This window comes from Galleria mellonella, unplaced genomic scaffold, assembly GCF_026898425.1.
Source record: "Galleria mellonella isolate WM207_F2 unplaced genomic scaffold, CSIRO_AGI_GalMel_v1 utg1267, whole genome shotgun sequence".
Taxonomy (NCBI): domain Eukaryota; kingdom Metazoa; phylum Arthropoda; class Insecta; order Lepidoptera; family Pyralidae; genus Galleria; species Galleria mellonella.
In genome coordinates, this window is record NW_026441987.1 from 770,329 (window position 1) to 794,669 (window position 24,341).

Consider the following 24,341-nt stretch of genomic DNA (forward strand, 5'->3'; position numbering starts at 1 on the left):
TCTGTTCAGGAGTCACAAAAACAAACCTAATTAATCCGAAAGACGGTGGTACTTGAATCACTCCGTCGTTGAATTCAAATCTGCTCAACTCTCGACTTGCCCGCATTTTACTGGGAAATGTCAAGTGTCAAGTGAAAAGGCAAGTCAAGTACTATGCTCACTATGATGGCAACATTCGAATGTTGCCATCAAATTTTCACAAATACATTTTTTCCACAAGAAAAAATATGTTTATTATACAAATTGGTGAAGGGTAGATTCCTTATTCATTCTATAGAAGTTTGTCCTGCCATAACTAATATTATAAATAAGAACGTGAGTTTGTTATTAAATATATATAGTTTAGGGATATAGTTTCAAATATATACAGTTAATATGCTATACGTTTAAATGTCGGCAACAGACTGACAAATCCTGGTTGAGAGGTAGGTACACATTTTACAATTGTCACACATTAGTGATGTACCCACAAACATTATAATACTTTCTTTTTTTTAAATAACTTTATTGACGATAATAGATTAAGGTACAAAAGGCAGATTTAATGCTAGTAGCTTCAGTCAGCCTTTGGGATGAAGAGTGAATCACGAACGTACTTAATTATTGGAATAGATAAAGAAAATAACATCGAATAATATATAGTTGCACAAAATAAGTAATATATACATAAATATAAAGGAATATATATATATATATATATATATATATATATATATATATATATATATATATATATATATATATATATATATATATATATATTAACAGAATATTTTATAAATAGAATGTATTCTCTATAGTCATGTCCTGAATAAATATTGTTTAACAGAGCTTACATAAAAAAACGCATAATTAGTAGAATTAGAAATACCCAGGAGATGAGTAAATAATAAATCAATATTTACCGTACCGGGTTTTATAAGAAAAAAAGGTAAATAAAAAACGGTCAGGTCGAGGGTATAATTACTGGAAACTTTCCCATAATATTTATAAAATTAAACAACGTTTTCCAAGAAAGTTGAATTTAATGTATTTTAAGTAAACCGCTTTATTTACTTGGTACATTTTGGGTACGGGTATATAATGGGGATAATGTATTAGTGACCCTTTATATTCTTAGTTGACCATTACACAAAATAATACAATTTTAATTGAATTAATTTAATGGGACTTGTTTTAAAAGGTTGTGAAATGTAACCCCGCCTACGTAGACAGTATACGATATCTGACCTGAGATGGTATATTTTAGGCAATAATAGTGTAGTTATAAAAACATAATATATAGTCTTCAGGAATGAGACAATGCATAAGTGTAAAGTGGAAACCATAGTGTATTTATAAACATACAACAACTATGTATATATATATATATATATATATATATATATATATATATATGTGTGTGTGTGTGTGTGTGTGTGTGTGTGTGTGTATATATATATATATATATATATATATTAATGAAAATAAATTGTCATGTTTATAGGCAATGAGGTATTTTCCATCAGGTGGATCGTCAGCTCGTTTGGCATTCTAAGTATTTTTTTATAGATAATAATGATATTGGAACTCCGCCTGTGCTGTTAGTTTACGCTGGCGGAAAACCAGTGAGTGATGATAGATGAGGATGAAAGCTGGTCAGTCGACACTACTTGACGAATTTGTCAGAAATTAATCATGATAGTTTACAGAGGGAATCGCGCGGAAGCTGATAGTATATATTGCTAGCAATGGGGACTAATATCCCCGCTATTAACAATACCTTCTGCTTTACTTTATTGTATATTTCAATAAAATATATTAACGAGTTTATATTCTCCAGGTTAAGGAGTTGGCGGCTACAAAATATAATTACACATTCGGAAAAGGCGAAGTGGTGTCGACCTTCGTGGGAGCATTCTATGATGCAGTACTTCTGTATGCATTAGCACTAAACGACACTCTGAGAGAAGCGGATAGCAAAGGACCGCTAGATGGCGCTGCAGTTATTAAGAACATGTGGAATAGGACATTTCAAGGTTTGTATTCGAAATTACAGACATAGGTAGTTTTTGGTTTTATATTTAACAATATATACCATATTGCTGCTTGAAAAATTACTAAGTTATTTATTTCGAAATAGAATGGACCATCCCTGCTTTTCCCGTGGTTGTCATAAGGGGCGACATTACTAAAGCCTAACTACGGTTGCTCACCCGCATGCCAAATATTGGCAGTTACTGACAAGACCTCCCTTATGGGGGAGGCACATGTTTAATAGAAGACAGTTAACGCCTAATATAATAAATATGTTTACCTAAATAGAAAATCAAACATACTGACTGATATAGAATTCGCTTTAGAAAAAAAGTCCAATGCGAGTTCTGCATCAGTTACTTAAATCTAGACTAATTTACTTAAATTTAGCATCAGAAATTATGGAAGATGATTAAATGCGCTATATTTGAACTAAAATAAAGTTGCTTGACCGTCTACGAACCTTTTTAGTTTCCATATTAAAATCGTCACTCATTACATTCAAAATAACAAAGCTCTGACACAAAAAGAGTTTAGTTAATTAGATTTGGGTTATTAGTCGTATGTATAATTTACGTTTTACAACGATGAGCATTTTATTGAACAATATTTCTAGTCGTTTTTTTTTTACTTTATTTATCCTCCCCGTTGCGTTTCCTGGAAACTGTCGTGGTTAGTTCCTAATGAACTTGCTGCGATTAACTAACTGAATAGGACTTTATTCTTACCTATCATCACTTACTGTTATTCCGCAAATAGCTCAGATGGAGTATCATTTCAGTTTAAGTCTTCAATCATAACAAAATCAGTTATTTCGATATAAAAACCAAACTACTGAATTCCATGAGATGAAATTTCTATTGGACCAATCTGAAAGTATATCAATTCAATAAAAAAAAAAAAAAACTTTATGAATCGGTTTATAAATGACGAACTTCTGAGGTAAGAAAAATAAAAAAAAATACAACCGAATTTTCTTATGCAAACTCAGAATGGCAAACAGGTCTCTTTTTTACCCTTGGTACTCTTTACTTTTTTAAATTCGGTTATAAAATACACGAACCCGTTTAAAATAAAGTACGTATAATCTTATTGTTTTTCAGGTATCACCGGCGAAGTTATAATCGATGGGAACGGGGACAGGGTTGCTTCGTATTCGCTTCTGGATATGAATCCCGAAACAAGTAAATTTCAGGTCAGTGAACACTGTTTCGCTTTACCGTTTGGTATTGTATTGATTCTATTGGTAATAACAAACAAAAGAACCTTGGGACTTACCTGATGCAAAGTGAAATGCAACTATATTTAATCCTAACTCGTAGTTTTTCGCGAGTTTGTCTGCATGTAATCTTTTATCTTCTTTTTCTTGTAAATTTTAGTATTCAATATTTATCATCGTCATTATCATCATTTCAGCCATTATCCGTCCATTGCTGGACATAAGTTTATAGATATAGATACATAGACTGCCATAAAGAACGGTCCTGAGCCACCTGCATCCACTGACTCCCTGCAACGCATTTCAGGTCGTCCCTCCATCTAGTGGGGGGGTCGTCATATATTTCAATATTATTCAATATTCATAATAGTGTAAATATATCTATTTCAACGTCAAGCCTCTTTTAGGGTATACAGAGAAAACCGAGTTCCAAAGACCCTTTCCTTATTTACATCTCTTGTTTCTTGCACTTTTATAAGTTTTATGAAAACACGCTAATTCCGAAGACTGGTGCATTTTTTATTGGTGGACATATATGATTTATTACATGTAATTTTTTTATGAAACTTGTAATGGTAGACAAGTTAGCGCCTCCCCTTCACAATGTCACATAACACTCTGTGATACCCATAGTAACCTTCATGCTTTGCCATACTTGAGGACTATAGTGTAATGCCTTAGTGCCTTGTAACTTTATCGCCACATCCTACCCATAGGAGTTAAAATCCGAGTAAACAAGATCCATCCATGTAGAAAAATTTAATCAGATTCGTTCAGCTGTTTTTACGCGTGACTGAGTAAGAAACATCTTTATATTTAAAAAACATTTATAACATATTTGTTAGTAGGAAGGATTATCGTTCGTATATGTATGAATTTTTATTTATATATATGTATCTCTATGTATATGTATTTATATATTTATATGTATATGCGGATTTATTCAAGTATGTATCAGCAACTAAAATGTACATTTATATATTCACATTATTATTTAAAACACGAACAGATTTTCGTGCCGACAGTCAAACTGTTTATAATTACTTTTTTCCATCCAAATATTTCCTGGAAGAGATCATTTTTATAATATAAGGCCGTCCATGGTTTTGTCAGTCTAATCTTTTCTTGTAATTTTTTGTATTTATAATAAGTCTACTATTGCAATCTTATGGAAACAATAAACAGTATCTATCTATCTAGAAAGATAGATAGATATATACTGTTAATAGATAGAAATAAAGATGTTAGATATCTAACATCTTTATGTCTAGAAAAAGGTGTTAAATCGATGACTTCATAAGATATATCACTAGCGACTCGCCTCGACTTCACACGACTTTTTTTTTTAATAATATATTGCTCATGTTACTCGCTGATAATGCAGCTATTTATAGGTGAAAGAGTTTAAAATCAGTTAAGTAGTTTTTGAGAGACTTATGGAGCACTAGTGAATGGAGATGTCGGTAGGGGTCGCCCTATACGGCAGTATATTCATGAAATCGGCAATGTGCTGAAGAAGGGCCAAATTAAAAGTACCTGTAATTAACAAGCGTGTATGAAAAAAATTATAAATGTAGAGGAAGCGAAAAATCTGTTTGAATCGAAGTATTTGGCCTTCCATTGTTTTTGCGTATTTTAACGGGAAACAGGCGTGACAGATATGTATGTATGGTTTTTGATTTTATTCTATACAAACAAACATGAAAAAATCAAGTTTTTAAAAAGAGTAACTCCGTTATCATTCCCCACACGGACATACATTATACCTATCTTTATCTAAACATATAGGTAATAAATCTTTCTATTTTCTGTTTATACAAAATATACCGCTAAATGTGATGCTTAGCGCAAAATTAAGGAATGGTTGGACCAAATTGGCTATTTTTTTCACATATTTGTTGAAATACAAATCAGGTCAATATAAAGAGAAATATTGAAAAAGAAAATCACTGAAAAAACGCAAATTTTCCACTTTTTCTTTTCCCACATAACCTGGTTAATCCCTGTAGGTAGCGGTAAGGACAGAACCAGGACAGCTTGTTATTAATATGTACATAAATATAATTAAAACTAACTTTCGGAATATCCTTTCTATGTCGGTTTAATTCTCTCAGGACAGTATACTGCAAATCAATGTCTCTTTAAACCGTAGGATATAAGACTGGTATTTTTTCAATTAAAGTTAAAAACTACCCTGATTACAATATATTTAAAACTATGATATGGATTTTTATGTTAAGTTTTTTGTCCACGATGATCTTGTAAGTAAAGTTCAATGACATTTAAACTGTTATAAAGAACATTACATCATACCTCTTTGTACGACGTAGGGCAATTAGACTTGTATGTGGTCAGTAGCATTTTTTTTTTATTTGGTTTGACCTCCGGCTTTGAGTGAATAAGCGGAATTATAAATGACCCTGATTGCGGTTACTCAGCACTTTCATATAGAGATACATATATATATTTCATTAATGTATATATTTGTTGTGGTAATATCAATATATATGTATGTACATGTTTTGATTTATAATATTGAGTGGATTTTGTTTTGCAAAAAAATGAGAATGGCAACGCATGAATAAGCAGTACTAAGGGCGTCAAAATGTATTCTTTGATGTCTACAATGTTGTTGAACAGGTAGGCCGTCAGCTTGTTTGCCATTATAAGTATCATAAAAAAAGCGTATTTTTGTCGAGAATGTTCAATTAGTTCCGGGACAATCCGAGAGTTTTAATCATGAGACGTTACGCGAACGCAAGACTGACACCGGTATTACGCTATCCAATATTCCAATACCCTAACATGACGTTGACTCGAACACTCCAAGATGTACAAATTCGATATGTCCTGACACATGGTCAATCAAATCTCAATAAGGCCATATTATAACTTCATTCATCTTGGAGGACGTTGAAGTGATGAGTGCTTTTGCATTATACAACCAGAAGGAGACTTTGTGCTAAAGTCATCTGCTTGAATACCTCTGTTCCATTCGTGTTTCTGCCGTAAAGCAGTTGCGTTTGCATGGCTATGTTTCGATTTTAAAGATGGGGTATTACAGTAAAATTACAGGGTACAGAGGCATAACACCTTAGTTCTCAGGAACGGCAATGCATGAAGGGTATAATCAGTGACATAGAATACTCTGTCATTCTCACTTTCCATCATATGAGCCATTAGCTTGTTTGCCATTCTAAGTTACATAAAAAATACACATATTGTTAAATAATATTTTACTAGACCGAGATCCAATCGCGAATGAACTGAAACCGTCATTATAGTGTGAATTTGGCTATAAGAGACTCGAAAAGTATCGAAACTAGTCGAGCCTTCTCGATCTGTTGAACATAGGCCTACCCGTTTTGGGGAATTTTGCCAGTAGTTGCACGTTTGATAGGCGGGTTTACAACCATAATTAGGTCTTCGTGATGTTTTAAGAGGGGCACTGCCAATCCTTCAACCATTAACTTCCCTTAGTCGCCTCATATGACGTCTACGAGAAAGGAAGAGGCCCATTCAAAGCCGGGATTACACAGCAGAAAATTTGATTATTTCTACAAAAACTGTTGAGTGAATTATCAATTAGAAGAAACCGATAATTTTTCAACTGTTAGAGTAGGCAGTAATTAATTAGCTCTCATCGAGAGTTTATCGATATTCGATACCAATAAATTATTCCGGACGCCGGATCTGAAACTGATAGGTATCTGGGAATTAAACAAAGTGAATTATCAAATAGCGATTGCGAATTCGCAAACAAAATAGCAGTAGCTGTAATGATACATTTAGAACTAGGTCAAAAACTTATAGATACAGCACTTTGTAAGGACTAAGGAGATCTCGTTACAAATGTTTCGGCAAAAACAATCTGTCATTTTTTTAAAACGAAGTTCTTTAAATTTGTGTTAATTTTTTTAATCTTTCAATGGCTACGACTATTGAACACAACGTGAACCTTTTTTAATGTACAAATTTGCGGCCAAAAAGTTAGTATTTTACGTAATTTGAATATTTTTTTCTTAAATATATGACATGTACAGGCTTCGTCTAGTTGCAATTTTATTATATTAGTTAAAAACTCAGTGCAGATTTGGCGAGAATATCACATAATATAGGAAGAAAGAAACAATCAAAATGCAAATCTTCTTACAATCGGTTTTATTTTTGATTTTTTCATCTCTTCCCTTAGTATATTGGATTTTGTTCCCCTAGTTGCTTTTTGCGACATTTTATAAATAAAAATGTGTAGTGGCCCATTGTATTTTTATCCTGCCACTATACTGGGAGACTAGAGGAAAAGAATTATTTACAAATAAATCTAATCCGATTATATAGAGTACTTTTGGTGAACCGTAATAAAAGGAATAAAATATCGCAAGGGAACTTAAGTGACCGTAAAATGTCGGATAGATATCGTATCAGGGTATAATATCAGACTTAAAGAAATTTAGCCTTGTAAAGAATCGAGTAGACATGTGATATCGCCACTGAGATGTTCAATCGTTACTTTTTATTTGGATTTTTGTCTAGAGGTATTTTTTTAAGTACAAAAAACAAAGGTGAATTTCATAGTATAAGACGAAATAATGAATGTGTGTATGCGTGCGCGCGCGTTAATGTCTGTGTGCACATGTGAGTGTGTATGAGCGTGTGTGCGTATCTTTTGCTAAATAAAAAGCACTTGTTATAATAGAATTCCAGTAGCATCTACGTACTGTTAAATTTTGAAATGATATCTTTTATAATAATGTAAAAGCAGAAAATTTACAGGAAATATCAATATTATGATTTTAGCGAGGGTCTCTTGAACAGAACGGTGTGGAATGAACAAAGATTTCAGAAACAAAACAATTGTTACTAATTGCATAACGGGCCGTTTCATTAGCAACACAAAGAGATTTCATTTGCTAAAAGGCCTTAAACGAATCCATAACACAAAGGGAACTTTGCAAATGAGAACTATAGTTACGGCACAGATGATATTATATCAATTGGCGTAATTAATATAGACACGTGAAGGAGTGTTATTTCTTATTAACCGACTTTAAAAAAGGAGGTTATTAATTCTGTTGAATTTTTTTTTATGTTTGTTATCACAGAACTCTGTCTCGGTTTACAAATAAACCGATTTAGAAAATTACTTTTAAGTTTACTTTCAGATTAGTTCAGTAGGAATTGCATTAATATATGTTTACTAGATTTTTTTTTTAAATCATGATAACTGGTTTTATTATAATTGAAGTAGTTTTTTTTATGGCAATAAATCTACATATTTTTTTCAATTAATATTTTATTTTAATATGTTAATTTTATAAATGTGAGTTTTTAAAGATGTTTGGATATTTGTTACTTAATCTTATTCATACGATTGACCTTATATCTTATTCTATACTACATATTGTTCTGGCTTCGGGTTAAATAAAATATAAGCATTTATAATGTAGCTTTCTATATGTGAAAGTTTTTTTTAAATCAGTTAAGTAATCACCAGTAATTAGTATTAATTACTGGTGGTGCGGGCCAGTTTCGCACGAGTAGATAGATTTTTGGAAAATAATATATAGCATATGTTACTCGTTAAAAATCTAGCTTTCTACAAGTAAAAAATTTTTTTAAATTGGTTAAGTAGTTTTGGAGTTTATCCATTACAAACAAACAAACAATCAAATTGTTCCTCTTTATAATATTAATGTAGAAAATTCTTTTTATAAAAGTTCAGTTTCTACATGCGGGATATACCGCGTAAAATCAAATTGTAAGGTTAAAAAAGTTGACAAGGAAATCCGAACTTCTCGTACTAACTAAACAGTTAGGCACGCCACGTTAGTGTAAAAAGCTCAAATTTTTTTGTCATTTTTCGACCAATGTTGCTTTGGGGAAAATGTTTTGTTTCTTTGGTGGAACATTCTTTTACATGGTGTTAACGATTCGCATTTCACCATAATTTATGCGCACAGCAACGAATACAAATAACTTTATTTCTCTTGAAACGTGGTAAAAAGTATATAATATTAATCATCCATATACAATACCATTACCATGTAGTAAGAAAACAAACTTTTTGATAGATTGATTGCTACTTTCCTGCTAACACCTCTAGGGGTAGCGAGATGAATTCATTTCGACATTAAAAGATTTTTATAATTTTTATTCTAGAATAACTTATCTCCGTCTTGAACTTTGGCTTCTGTGTGTGTGTGTGTGGGTGTGCGTGTGTGAGAACATGTGTGCGTGCGCGTCAGTATGTTAGTCAGTTTAGAGCCAAGTTGTATGGTGTGAATGTGTTTTTTTTATACCACTGAGGTGGCAAACAAGCATACGGCCCACTTGATTGTAAGTGGTTACCGTAGCCTATGAACACCTGAGGTATTATGCGTGCGTTGCCGACCCTGAAGAAACATCTTTACCACTCTTTTGAAGAATCCCATGCTGTAGTCTCTTGGGAAAACCTCGGCAGAATGTATTCTCCGTCTTGACTTTGGCTTCACAGTGTGTATGGGTATCATTGCGTGCTGGCATGCGTGCGTGCGTGTCAGTGTGTTACTCAATATAGAGGCTAGTTGTATAGTATGAATGTATTTTATGTCAACAGCTTTGGCTTCATTGTGTATGTGGGTGTCATTGCGTGCAGGCGTGCGTGCGTGCGTGCGTGCATGCGTGTTAGTGTGTTAATATATTAGTCAATATAGAGCCTTGTTGTATGGTATGAATGTATTTTACGTCAAGAGCTTTAGCTTCATTGTGTGTGTGGGTGTCATTGCGTGCAGGCGTGCGTGCGTGCGTGCATACGTGCTAGTGTGTTAATATATTAGTCAATATAGAGCCTAGTTGTATGGTGTGAATGTATGTGGGTAGCTTGTTATCCCGAAAGACTTAACTTTCTGGTAACAAAAAGTTGAATGTTAATGTCCTAAAATTCTTTTAAAGACTTCATAACTAAGCTAATCTACCAAAATTAGCACACTAGTTTCATCATAAAAAAATAATATTCTTTTCTTCATGTTAATCTGTTTTCTAGAGGAAGTTTATTGCAACAAACTAGTGTTATCTTACTATGTGCTATTATAATTTGATTGGGTATTTATTAGTCTTTCAAGCAAAAACTACTTAATGGATTTCAATAAAATTAAGTACCTATACAGACAAGTTTTGAAATTAATGACCAACTTTTATCCGCGTTTTCGTCCGGAGTATTTTCAATTACTGAGATAAAATACAGTCTATGCCATCCGCCATCTCATATAATATATGTATACAAAATTTTATATTGGTTTAGCTAATAAGACGTCAAGAGTTAACAAACAAATTCAATTTCGCATTTACAATATTGGTAAGGGCAAAGCAAAGTCACGGAATACAGCTATTGTTTAATAATCTTATTAATCAAATGAAACTAAAAGCAACTGAAATTAATCAACTAACAAATTAAATCTTTATTATCTTTATTTGTTTTTATACCCTTTCTCTTTTATCTTGACCTATATAAATATTCATGCAATTAAAGCAATTCAGAAATAATACTTTTCATTGCGTACCATTGACCCCAGATAGAAAATTAGTTGCAGGGCTTTGTATTTTATTGTATGTAATCAGTGTTGAATTAATACAATACAGCTTAAATATTCTCAGTGATTAATAGAAGTTTGAAGTTTTAAGTGCTCTGACAAACTTGAACGGTCTCTTACAAATGTCTGGATTAGGTCCAAGATAAATGTGCCTCTTTAGGAATACTAGTCGTTCTTTGGTGTATCTTGATATATTTTATTTATATATCATGAAAGTAGCAAACCTGTATACAGTCTATTTGAATCTAAACGCTCACTGTAGCATATGGACACTTACAATATCAAGAATGTCACGTGCATGTTGCCAACCATAAAAAAATTTTAGTGTACATTTATTGAATAAACTCATACTGTAGTTTCTAGGGAAAGTCTTGGCAAGAAAGTAAATAGAAATATTCCTTTCATCTCAATATAAGAAGTAATCTGTAATATATGTATAGTTCTTTTCTTTTCTGACTCTTCTTCTGACATTATAGAACCAAAATCGTAGATCAAAAATAACGAACTCACTTCTGTTGCTGTTTTTTACTAGTTTATACCCCTAACTTTCCCTTGGACAAGTTTCTTTTAATTCTATTTATACACAAAATGTTAGGCATATAAAACTATATAGTTCGTAAGATGATGATGCAAAAAGTAATAAAGTCATATAATCAAGATCCTCAGTAAAAGAAAAAATGTGTGTAAGAGAGAAAAAAATATAAAATAATTATTTAAATATACAATATGTCATTAAAAATATCATATGTACATGGTTGGCCTTTGTAAAAATTTATTTATATACCTCAGTAATAGTATAGCTATTATATCAACAATAATCTCTTCTAAGAATGATAATACTCACAGGAAAGTCAAGAAACGTCTTAGTGATTTGAATCGTGATTTAGAAGGTAGAAAGTTTCTTGAAAATGTAATATTTCCAAATGTTCTGAACTGAAACAATCCTTGAAAAAGTTCCTCATACTGATTTCAAACTTGCATATTGGAGTTGGAAAGTTGGTTCTTATCTCATTTACCTTCCCACTATGAGATGAACTAATCGATAACTTCCAATAAGTTTCTATTTTTAGTCAGATATTTTCGCGTAGGTATTGAAAGATATTAATTGTTCTGAATTATTTATCCATTAGCTGTTTCACCGCCTTTTCATAATATTTAGTCTCATGGATATTAGAACAAATCGTCATTATTATTAATTAGAAATTAATTGTTCTTTTCTGAGCATAGATCTCGCCTGTAGATTTATAAAAATAAATGAATATGAATGGTTATAATATTTTATTTTAATGTAATAAAATTCTTTCTTTCTTTCTTCTAAATATTGGTTTAAATTACATGTAATTTGGTCGAGAAAGCTCGACAGGTATCAAGATAATTGTGAACCTTTAGTCTTGAGTGACTTACTGCCCGAATGGTCCCAAAACTAGTCGAGCATTTTAGACCAATTAGCACGTAAATTAAATCGTCAGTTATTAGATTAAAATGTAATGTGTACTTACGAATATTTTAACAATAATATGATATTTATATCTTTATATAATCTATATCACTCTTAGAAGTAAGAGGAATCTAATGTCACCACATTTATTGAAATCCATCAAGCTGCTGTATCGTAGATGCGCACGTATACATACAGACGTACACACCTCTCAAAATTACCCTCTTTTCATCGGCTGTCTGGTGAAAATAGCTTATAACATATTATTTATGACAGAGAAGAATGTTTCAAATATGTATTCGTCTCTTTCATTATTTACACTGTCACTTTCTTTCATACTATCTCGTTTATTCAACGTGTTGGGAATGCGATCTGCCAGCCGCACTTTGCAAAGCATTCTTCTTCCATTTCGACTGCATTTATTCTAATTTCGTTCTCTTTTTTACACTGAACTATCGCTGTATACGGAAAACTATAGACTTGTATGTTTGTTTTTATAAAATTTTATTTAATTATAAAACCATCATTGCTTGTAGCTTGTTTTTTTTTTATTTATTTAAATACTAATTCAATTTAATCATTTATTGCTATTTCATGTTGTAACAATATAGGTCTTAAATTATTAAAAGTAAAGAATCAACATGAACCGTGGAAGGGCACAGCAATGACGTTATTCATTACGTTTCTAGTTTCTGGTCATATCCAGCGTTCAATTTTTATTCTATATCAGCTATATATTGCTTCCTGATAATCAGAATTAGTAAATTCATATTCAAAATATATGTATTTATTCTTTATTTTCCACATTAAAAAATTAAAGGCGAACTTACAACATTTTCTACCAGTCAACCTTTGGCAAAACAGAAATGTATAAAAAAATACCCAAATATTTTCGTCTATTTGTTTCATTAACTCATTACCGCTATATATATATATATATATATATATATATATATATATATATATATATATATATATATATATATATATATATATTGCCATTGTCTGTCCACTGCTGAACGTAGGCCTCCCCCATAGACTGCCATAAGGAACGGTCCTGAGCTACCTGCAGTCATTGACTCCCTGCAATGCATCAAAAATCGTCACTCCATCTAGTTAGGGGTCGTCCTATTGCGTTTGCCCGTATGGGATCGCCACTCAAGAAACTTTCTTTCCCATCGGTTCTTCCAGCTATGTGACAAGCTTAATACTACTTTAGCTTGCTTATCCTTCGGGCTATGTCGATGACTTTAGTTCTTATGCGGATATCCTCATTTCGCATTCTTTTACGCAAAGAAACTCCAAACATAGCCCTCTAAGTAGCTAGTTAAGTAATTTGTTCTTCATATTTTTTTTTATACAACTTAGAATGGCAAACAAGCTGACGGCCTATTTGATGGAAAGTGGTAACCGTCGCCTATAGACATGAGCAGTACCATAGACATAACAGAGTATACTGTTTCGCCCATGATACCCCCATGCGTTGCCATTCCTGAGGTCTCAGGTGTTATTCCTCTGTACCCAGTAAATTCACGCCATATTCCACCCTTCAAACCGAAACACAGCCATGCAAACACAACTGCTTCTCGGTTGAAACACGAATGGGACAGAGGTACCCAAGCAATCGACTTTAGTACAAAGTCTCCCTCTGGTATTCAGAAGTAATTTATTCAATTATCTATCATAGAAGATATTTCTTTGTGGTAATGTTTCGATATAAAATTGTATTAAGTACTCTCTATATAATATTATATAATAAACCTAATATGATTTTTTGAGAGACTACAGAATAAAGCAGTATATATAGAAACATCGCCACAAAGCCTATCATTTCATTTTATTCGATATCGAAAACGATAATCGCATGTATTTTTTGTCGTATTAGATCACTTGAATCGAAATGGCCAATGTTTATTTATCCCAAACTGCTATCTTGATTCTACGCAGACAGACGCACATATGTTATTAGTTTTATTTGTCCTCAATAAATCTTTGAGCAATAACTAAATCAGGATCTTTTATCTGAAAAAAGATTGAAAAAAAAAGCATTTTGTAGCTTGAGAACTACGATGTTATTTGACAAAATACTGGGATATACTTATTCACGAAATTTGTATATAAAATAAAACAAGACAATTAAATTTCTCCGCAAAAAAAAAAAAAAATAAGTGAAATTATTTTCGTTTTTAATATACATTATCATTATTATCAGAGTGCGATAGATTAAAAACATTAGATTTTGGAACTTAGAATTGTGTGTCAAACTGTCCACTGTTGGACATAAGCCTTCCCTATAAGAGAAGATTTGCAGGAAGTTGCCACGCTTGGCAGTCGCGTTGGCAACCGCAGTTAGGCTTTTAAAGATGTTTTAAGTGGGACGCTACCGCCATCCTTCGCCCTCCCTTAGTCGCCTCTTACTACACCCACATGAAAGGAAGGAGTAGCCCATTCTATACCAGGGCCCACGCGGTGAATTTTGTCACAATATAAATTATAAGTAGATTTCGAGATAAAAAGAAAAACGATTGTTTGTAATAAAATTCATATGCTATCAATACGGGAGGAACCCAATCTTTGTCAAATAGGATGAATCATTCAGATAAGAATTGGGAATTGGTCGTGTAGGTCCCGGCATAGAAAAAGTCATCCCTTTCTTTCCCATGGATATCATACGAGGCGACTAAGTGAGTTTATGGTGGAGAGATGGAGGAGGAATGGAGCAACTTTCCTCTTAAAACATCACAAAAAGCCAAATTGCAGTTTCCAACCTGCCTGCCAAGCGTGGCAACTAGGTTTTGCTACTAAAACCCCATCTTATAGGGGAAGGTTATATTCAGCAGTGGACGGTTCATAACTAATACAACAACAACAATAAAAATTGGCGATGTAATCACGTAATATATATAAATGAAAATATGGGCGAAATCGGAACTAATATAGAAGCAAATATTTGGTAAATTTAATATATTATACACTAATAATTAATTATTTATTACACTCTACATGTTGATGACCCTTGGAGTTTGACAATAAGTGACAGATATTCAACCTCTTCCATTTAATTTTATTTAACAACAGTATAAAAATAAAATGGCTGCCATAATTATGTACTTTACAAAAACCAAGAAAAACATGCAAAAATTCACGCAAAGTCGGGATTTTGTGACTTTGTTACGTCCTCTTATTCTACGTAATCTTCTAAATCTCCTGCAGTAAATTTCAGATTATTACTATGTATTGTTATAAAAAATACAAGATGCAAAATTTGAGATTAAAAACGGAGATTTGGAATAAAGTGCTTCAACCAAATTTAATAATTAATTTATTTTTATTTAGTTTATTATTAGATTACACTTTAAATAGTCCTAAGGTCTACTTATATTATTAATATGAATGTGAGTTTGTTTGTTTGCTTTATTTTAATGACTTAATTAATTATTATGTCATTTAGTGTACATGCATTATAGGAATTAGAGAAGGCTAATTTTTTATCACTGATATAGGTAGTGACTTATAAATATTGAAAATATACATATATCTATGTATATATAAATATATTGTAACAGTTTTTGAAAATTTACAGATAATTCCAACGTTACTACGCTTCAATAAGCTTTAGCTTTTTCGTCTTATTTTCTTTATTAGGCCACCCGAGCGAAACCGCAGTGGGTATCTAGTTAAAAATAAATATAAGAACCATTAAGATTTGATTAAGTAACGAATTGTAAAATATAATAACATTATGTGGATCCTCAGATCTTATATAACGTAACAGTCATATGCAATTTTAATAATAATAAATAAATGTAAATCCAGCGGTTTTTATACCAATATATAAAATTAACTTTGTTGTTTTCGTAAGAAACTGTACGAAATAGGAAATTCCTGTTATATACTCCAATACGTTTAATGTAAACAGACCGATTTTCAGTTGCATTGAGTCGTTATTTAGAAAATCTTTCTTCCTCACCACTTCCACAGTACAATACAAACCAGCATCGACTATTGTAAACTAAATCGCTTGGATGTATTGAAAGGATTTTCTTGAGAAACTCTCTCAGTATTAAAACGATTTTGTCTATCTATATGTGTTTTGTAGCCTCCATCGTAATAATGGGCATTACAGATATAAATTTACAAAAATAGACAAACAATTAGAAGAATCTATTAGAAGAATCTTTTTCAACAGACTTTTAAAACTAGAAGGTTCTGAATTCGGTTGGAATTGTTTTTTTTATGTTTGTTATTTAAAACAAGAAGATTCTGAATTCGGTTGGAATTGTATTTTTTATGTTTGTTATTTAAAACAAGAAGGTTCTGAATTCGGTTGGAATTGTATTTTTTTATGTATGTTATTGAAAACAAGAAGGTTCTGAATTCGGTTGGAATTGTATTTTTTTATGTTTGTTATTTAAAACAAGAAGGTTCTGAATTCGGTTGGAATTGTTTTTTTATGTTTGTTACCTCATAACTCTGTCAGTTATATACCGATTTGTATTTTTTTCATCAGAAAGGACATACATATATACAAAATCATTTCAGTAGTTTAGTTTTTAAATTATATTTTAATTATTTTTAAATAGATATAAATGAAATCCCCCCAATAGAACTCATACAGGATCCCTATATACAGGGAGGAGGAAGTACATAGTTCGACAAACAAGATTTGGAATACATTAATTTTATGAATGCACCACCCAAATATTTATCCTAATAATATTAAATCTTCATCCTATTGAGTACGTGTATACTGAATGTCATAGTGATTGATAAAATCGTTCAGGTGCTAAGAGGTAACAAATAAACAGACATTTTCACATTTATACATCAGTATTTTTTTTTGCGATTTCAAATTCAATTCACTTTATTTGGATTCTGTTTTTTTGTAGACAAGTTACGCTATGACGGCAGTTTTGATAGATAGTTCTTTTAAAAAGTAAAACAGTTTATTTTTATTAGTACCTTAATAATTTTTAAACAATTTAAGCCATTTTTTTGCAAAGCAAAAAATATCGTAGTGGTTACTCACTACACTGCTGTAAACCACACTCATGAATAAGGGCTCCTATCGAGTTTGTAACTAGCCCGGCATCCCCGGATTTAAAACGTGAATAATGTCAATATAAATAATTAAAATACAGTATGACTCACGATAGTTATATTCAACAAGCATAGCTAACAATATACCCAATTAGGTCGACCTCCACGTGGTCCCCCCGAAAACCATCGCGCTGAATTTCAGGTGTATTTATCACGATAATCTAACTGACCTGCCCTTTGATCTCACTCATCATCCCTCACTGGTGCCCCGCCAGTGTATACTGTCAGCGTGGGCGGGGTTTTCTTTTGTTTAATGGGTGATAATGGAATGGTAGCCCCACCCGCGCTATTGGTATACCGGCGGGGCACCAATAAGGGATGATAGATGAGAATGAAGCAGGTCAGTTAGCCCATTGTGACGAATCCAACAAGAATTGTTCACGATGGTTTCCAGGGGGAACCACGTGGAAGTCGACCTGATAGGGCATATGCTAGCAATGTCGAACTCCATTGCTAAAAATCCCTTTCCCCCCGCGTGGGCGGGGTTACCATTTCATTATCAAACATAAAACATAAATTAAAAAAAAAAAACATAGTCCACTGGCAAACATGAATTCGCGTTCTAAATTCAAATTATCAAAAAAAATATTTCGTTGTGCTCCGTGTGTGTTAGCGATTGAAGTTGTGTTTTGTGGAACAAAGTCTACTTGTTCCACTCGTAATTATAATAAACGTAATGGAATATCCTAAAGTGTGTCACCCGATTCGAACGTGGAGCTATATCTGAAAGCATTTTCACGCTACAATGTATCCTTTTAAACGAAATGCAGAAGCAAACGCGCGCTCTCACGGTATTTCCGAATCGCGTCACAGAACAAATATTAATCTTTCATTTCCTAATAGTGAATTCACACGGGAGATTTTTATTTCTATAATTTTATATAGTTTCATTCTAACTGGTATATCAAAGTAACTTACTCGTAAATGAAAAATGCTAAACAATTGCTTACCGCAACAGTTACGATTAAAAAGAATATTAGAATTTTTTTTATAATTATTAAATTTGATACTATTATATACTTAAATCAAACATACACTGTCATCAGATCCGCCTTTAACAGTCCACTGCTGAACATAAGCCTCCCCCTCGGGGGGTTTTATCAGTAGTTGCCACGCTTGGCAGGCGGACTGACAACCGAAACAACCGAAATTTTAAGACCGAGCGAAACACAAATTCGATGTTAAAATTACATATACCGTTTAAAAATATTAAAATATCGTTCCTTTCGACTATTATCCATATCCTATCATACTAAAAATAAAAAGTTAAGCGCCATTTCCTGGGCCGATTTTGGTATGAAAAAAAAAAACACCAGATTCAATCCGAAAACTCAGTGAATTTTGAGGATAGACTTAAAAATAAAATTTTGAATAAGTATATATTTACTGACCGGGATAAAAAGTAGCCTATATGCTTCTCCTTCACATGTAGAACGTGTATACGAAATTTCATAGTGATTAATTAAAGCGCTATAAGGTAACAAACAAACAAATTCACTTTTACATTCATATTAGTAAGGACACTGTCTTGTTCTTATTAAGGATAATAAATAGTGATAGACAGTTACTTTTACATTTTAAAATTCAAATTTAATATTTTTTGTATTAAAGCACTTGAATTGAGTCGCACGGCTGTGGTTGCCCTAAAAGAGAATATTGGGTACATAATATACACCGTGCCTACGGACTAAATACATGTTCGAAAAATATTTTTTAGCTGCCTCGTATCAGCTGACACGGTCACTGACTGTCGTGATTTTTGTGAAAAATTTCCCGTTTACATGTCAATTAATATTTTACCAGCTTGTATTTTAGAGGAAATATTTTATTTTGAGTAAAAAAATGGTTCTACTCAACAGGTAGTAGCGACGTATGTAGCTGCAAACTCGTCCCTTCAGTTCATCCCGGACCGGCCGATCCACTGGGCTGGAGGCCGACTCACCCCACCGCCTGATACCCCCGAGTGTGGGTTCGATGGCTCCTTGTGTCCTGATAATTGTAAGTAAAATATTTACTATAATGATTTATGTCAACTTTACTCATTTTTTAAATTCGAAGATAACGGACTAGGTCCGAAGTCAATAGGAGCCCTAATTCATGAGCGCGGTTCAAGGCTGTGTGGCGAGCAGCACTGAAAAACCAGCGCGCTCTTACTACTCGCGTGCAATAATTACAATACACTATGACTCATGATAGTTATATACGGGTCGTACCAATGTCTCCCGTTCCATCGTGGAGAACAATCGTGAACAGCTTGTGTCTGAAATCGAGAGAACACTAACTGGAGTCTCTGATTGGGGACGATAAAACTTGGTCCAATTTAACCCCTCTAAGACACAAGTTTGCGCGTTCACCGCTAAGAAAACCCCATTTGCTGTGGCCCCACAGTTCCAAGGCACGTCTCTTAACATCTGTAAAAGCATTGGGACTCTTGGTGTCGACATCTCTAGTGACGTACAGTTTCGTGGCCACCTCGAAGATAAGGTGAAGCTGGCATCCAAAAAACTCGGTGTGCTCAATAGAGCGAAGCATTACTTCACGCCGGATCAGCGATTAGATACCAGCTTGAACCCTTCGACTTAGTGCAACGACGAGCTATGAGAATTGTCGATGATCCCATGCTTGCAAGCGGTATTGAACCCTTAAGTCTTAGGAGAGATTTTGCCTCACTCTGCGTGTTCTACCGCTTATACAACGGATTGTGCTCAGAGGAATTATTCAATATGATGCCTACGGCCACTTTCTATCATCGTACTGCTCGCCATCGACAGGGAGTTCACCCTCATACCTTAAAGCCTAAATGGTCGCATACAACGCGGTTTCAGAGATGCTTTCTCCCACGAACACTCAGGTTATGGAATGAGCTCCCTGCCGAGGTTTTCCCGAGAGACTACAGCATGGGGTTCTTCAAAAGGGGGGTAAAGAGGTTTCTTCAGGGTCGGCAACGCGCGCGTAATACCTCTGGTATTGCAGGCGTTCATAGGCTACGTTAACCGCTTACCATCAGGTGGGCCGTATGCTTGTTTGCCACCACAGTGGTATAAAATAAAATAGTTATTATAAAACAAAACCTTTACTATTTAAACTAGCACCGGTCCTGGCTTCGCTTGAGTAAATAGGTAGAACTATGTACAATCTATGTTACTCGCTGATAATAGAGTTTTCTAAAAGAGAAAGAGTTTATAAAATAGGTTATTTCTTTTTGAGTTTAGCCATTACAAAATAAATAAATAAATATTTTCTCTTTATAATATTAGTTTACACATACTTTATTTTATATTCCATCGATGGCATTTTCCTACATCTATTGTTTAGTACGTATTAAGCTGAAGACTAAGCTTATTCAGTTTATAAGTGCAATGTCGAAATTCATCACTATTAGCTCAGCCGTTTTCTTTATACCACCGAGGAAGCAAACAAGTATACAGCGCATCCCATAACCTCTGATCGTCTACAATTACAATACCGAGGGCATTACGCGCGCGTTGCCAACCCTAAAGAAACCTTTTTACCGGTTTTTTTTTTAAATCCTATGCTGTAGTTTTATTGTTTATTGTATGTTTATAATTTGTAGATATATAGATAGATAGTCAAATAAATATATAATATAAAATAAACATATACAAAAAAAAAAACATGAAAGAAGAAACATAATTTTTCCTTTCGTGTATTAGCGATAGCAACACAAAATGGTCACAACTCAGTTTATTGCTTTGTCCGCAAAAGAGCAAAATATTGCTATTGTGTCCCTGATTGATGAAGTCGTAAATCCTGACCGACACCAAAAATTTTGTGTTAATTTAAATTTTTGACTAACTCTACGAGGTTTGAAACACCATAAACAAATTTATCTAAGCAGCGGTGCCCGCACGTGGCCTTATCAGAATAGGTCAACCGAATCTCGAGATAAAGCTTGACCCCTCCATTGTATCCTCCATCTTTATAAATTAGATGGATTACATAATTTATGTTGCGTTTTTGTCATCCCGTATAAGTGTATGGCGTAGAAAAACTGAATAATCCAGGGATGAAATGAAATTATAGAAGATATCGAAGATTCCAAACAATTATAATGTCCTGATAAAAAACTTTTTTTTTAAGCTTAGAATAGCAAACAAGCTGATGGCTCACCTGATGGAAAGTAGTAACCGTCACCTATAGACATGTACAGTATCATCGACATAACAGAGTATACTGTGTCACCCATGATTACAACACATATGTTGCCATTTCTGAGGACTAATGTGTTATGCTTCTGTAATTTCATTGCCATAAACTCTTCAAACTGAAATATAGCCATTTAAACACAACCGCTTCACGGTAGAAATACGAATGGGACAGAGGTACCCACACAAGCAGACGACTTCCATACAAAGTCTCCATCTGGTCCAATTACTTTTGGAAGTCGGAGAAAAACAAACAAACAATAGATAATGCAAGAGATGTTTTTTCACAGCCTCGCTAAGTGAGAACGTGACATATTGCTCATTTTGAAGATTATATATATATACAGTCAAGTCATATACCGTTATATAGTATACCGAATGTATTTACAAGTATATATTAGTAATAACTATAACGTGGATTTGTTTTATTCGAATGAAAATTTAATAGCCTATGTTTTAAGTTTCCCATGTACTAAATTTTATTTAAATTCGATCAGCCGTTAAAAATATCCAATAATCCAAGCAAATAGAATCCAAAGATATATTTAAACAAACTGTCATATATACAATACTAGCTGTATCTCGCGGCTCTACTTATGTGGATCAGTATATAAAGTATCCTATCTGCTTTAGGATATAACCTACCAGTAGTGTACCAAATTTCATTCAAATCCGTTCAGGAGTTTTTGCGTGAAAGAGTAGCATTCATCTATCTATCCGTCCTTATAAACTTTCTTAATTGTTTTATTAATCCTCTATTTGATAATTTCTGCCAAGCTTGGCAATTAGGAGTAAACCACCCTTTATGGAAGAGGCCTATGTTCAACAGTGTCCTGTTTTGCTACCTCTTTTAAATCGCACCAACAAATTTTATGATGAAGAAATGAAATAAACTAGATAATGTATCAAGATAAAATATATATACCAGAATTAAACTGACTTAAATTCTGAAATGCAATTGTGAAAACTGCATCTAATTTGGTATAGTAGTTTTTTGTGATGCTGGAATCAACATACAGATAGACAGACAGAAAAAAATTCTAAAGAAATATAGTTTTGGCATGTATTGGTCTTATTTAAGAATGTCAAGAAGTTTCATAGATACATTCAAAATCAGTTTAGTTTTCAAATTAAAATAACCTGGGGATCAACCATGAAATGTTTTTCGAAATTTCAGGTCCAAACACAACACAAATTTGAACGTTGAAATTTTATAATACATTTAAAGACATTAAAAATGTTAAAATATCGTTCCTTTGGACTTTTATGGTGGGATTTATGACAAATAAAACGTTAAGCTCCATTTACTGGGTTGATTTCAGTATAAATGAAAACATGAAATTGAGTCCTAAAATTCGGAATTTTATTTCATGATAGATTCCTTGTTTTGCCATTATTGAAGCCCGTATTTTTGTAGAAGAAAATCTTAAGTTAATTAAAATTAAAAAAAACTGAAATTCGTGAAAAACCAAAATCATATAGGATAAATTAATCCCATTTCGATTAGAATCCAATTCGAATGCAAATGTTGGCCCGCTGGTTATTTCTTTTTAATTGATGATAATAGAATGAGAGCCCCGTCTGCGCTATCAGTGTACACTGAAGGGGCACCAGTGAGGGATGACATGTGAGGATGAAAGGGCAGTTAGTTAGCCCATCGTGATGAATACATCTGAAATTCAGCATAATGGATTCCAGGGGGAGACTAAGTGGAGGTAGACCTGACAGGGTATATTGCCAGGGGGGATAAGGGATTGTTAGTAATACGTAGTACATCAGTAAGAATGAAACAGTTCAATTAGCCCATACCGACGAATTCATAAATAATTAACCAAAAAGGTTTCCAGGGAAAACCTTGTGAAGTTTAAGGTGATAAGTTACATTGCTAGTAAAGGAGCTGTTAGATTTCCATTACTAACAATCCCTTTCTCCCTGACTGTCAGTTATTTTTTTTTTGATGGGTGAAAATGGAATGGTAACCCCGCCTGCGCTAACGGGATACGTTGGCGGAGTACCCGTGAAGGGTGATAGATGAGAATGAAAACAGGCCAGTTAGCCCATCATGATGAATTCATCAGGAATTAACCATGATAGTTTCCAGGGAGAACCGCGAGGAGATCGACCTGGTTGGATATATTGCTAGCTATGAGATTCTCAGTCTCCATTACTAACAATCTCTTTCCCCCTGACTGTCGGTTATCGTAAACCCAATCAATATTCACGCAAGCGTCGGAATCTAGATTATTAGTAAAATAAATACCTGCCATAGTAACAGAGTTTGGAATAACTTAAAGTAAACCAATCGCTGTGTTTACCACAGTCAAAATGTAATTTCCCATTTCTGACATGTAAATTTACATTGCCTCATAACCCTGGTGTTTACGGAGCATCTGAATCAAAGCACTCACTTAAACTGTTTGTTTTTATTCAACTCCTTTGACAGTATCGTTTCATCTATAATAGATATTAATAAACGTTATAGGAATTCTGGATATCAGATGAAATAGAAATAATAAGAAATATAAAAATAAAAATAGTAACGATGATTTCATTTCGTTCAGTAATATGTAAATAAGATACGACCCATTTTATATTATTAGGCATTCATTTTTTATTTTTATTTTTTAAGAATATGGAGCACAGCTATTCTATCTCTGATGTGAACTATTGATATTTAAACTAATATTATAAAGACGAAAGTTTTTTTTTTAGTTTTTTTTTATGACACTTAAAATGGTAAACAAGCTGACAGCCCAACCTCATAAAAAGTGATAACCGTCGCCTATAGACATGAGCAGTACCATGGTCATAACAAAGTATACTGTTTTATCCAT

The 24,341-nt window shown here is 33.2% G+C and overlaps 1 protein-coding gene across 9 annotated transcripts in view; it reads left to right on the plus strand.

Moving 5' to 3' along the window:
• Window positions 1-24,341, plus strand: part of LOC113512279 (atrial natriuretic peptide receptor 1) — a 369,824-nt gene that overhangs the window by 309,391 nt on the left and 36,092 nt on the right. For all 9 annotated transcript variants that reach the window (XM_052900317.1, XM_052900303.1, XM_052900323.1 and 6 more), the window contains 3 exons: window positions 1,823-2,018; window positions 3,120-3,211; window positions 19,201-19,339. In XM_052900317.1, the coding sequence (XP_052756277.1) occupies window positions 1,823-2,018; window positions 3,120-3,211; window positions 19,201-19,339 (427 nt within the window). The remainder of the gene's footprint in view (window positions 1-1,822; window positions 2,019-3,119; window positions 3,212-19,200; window positions 19,340-24,341) is intronic.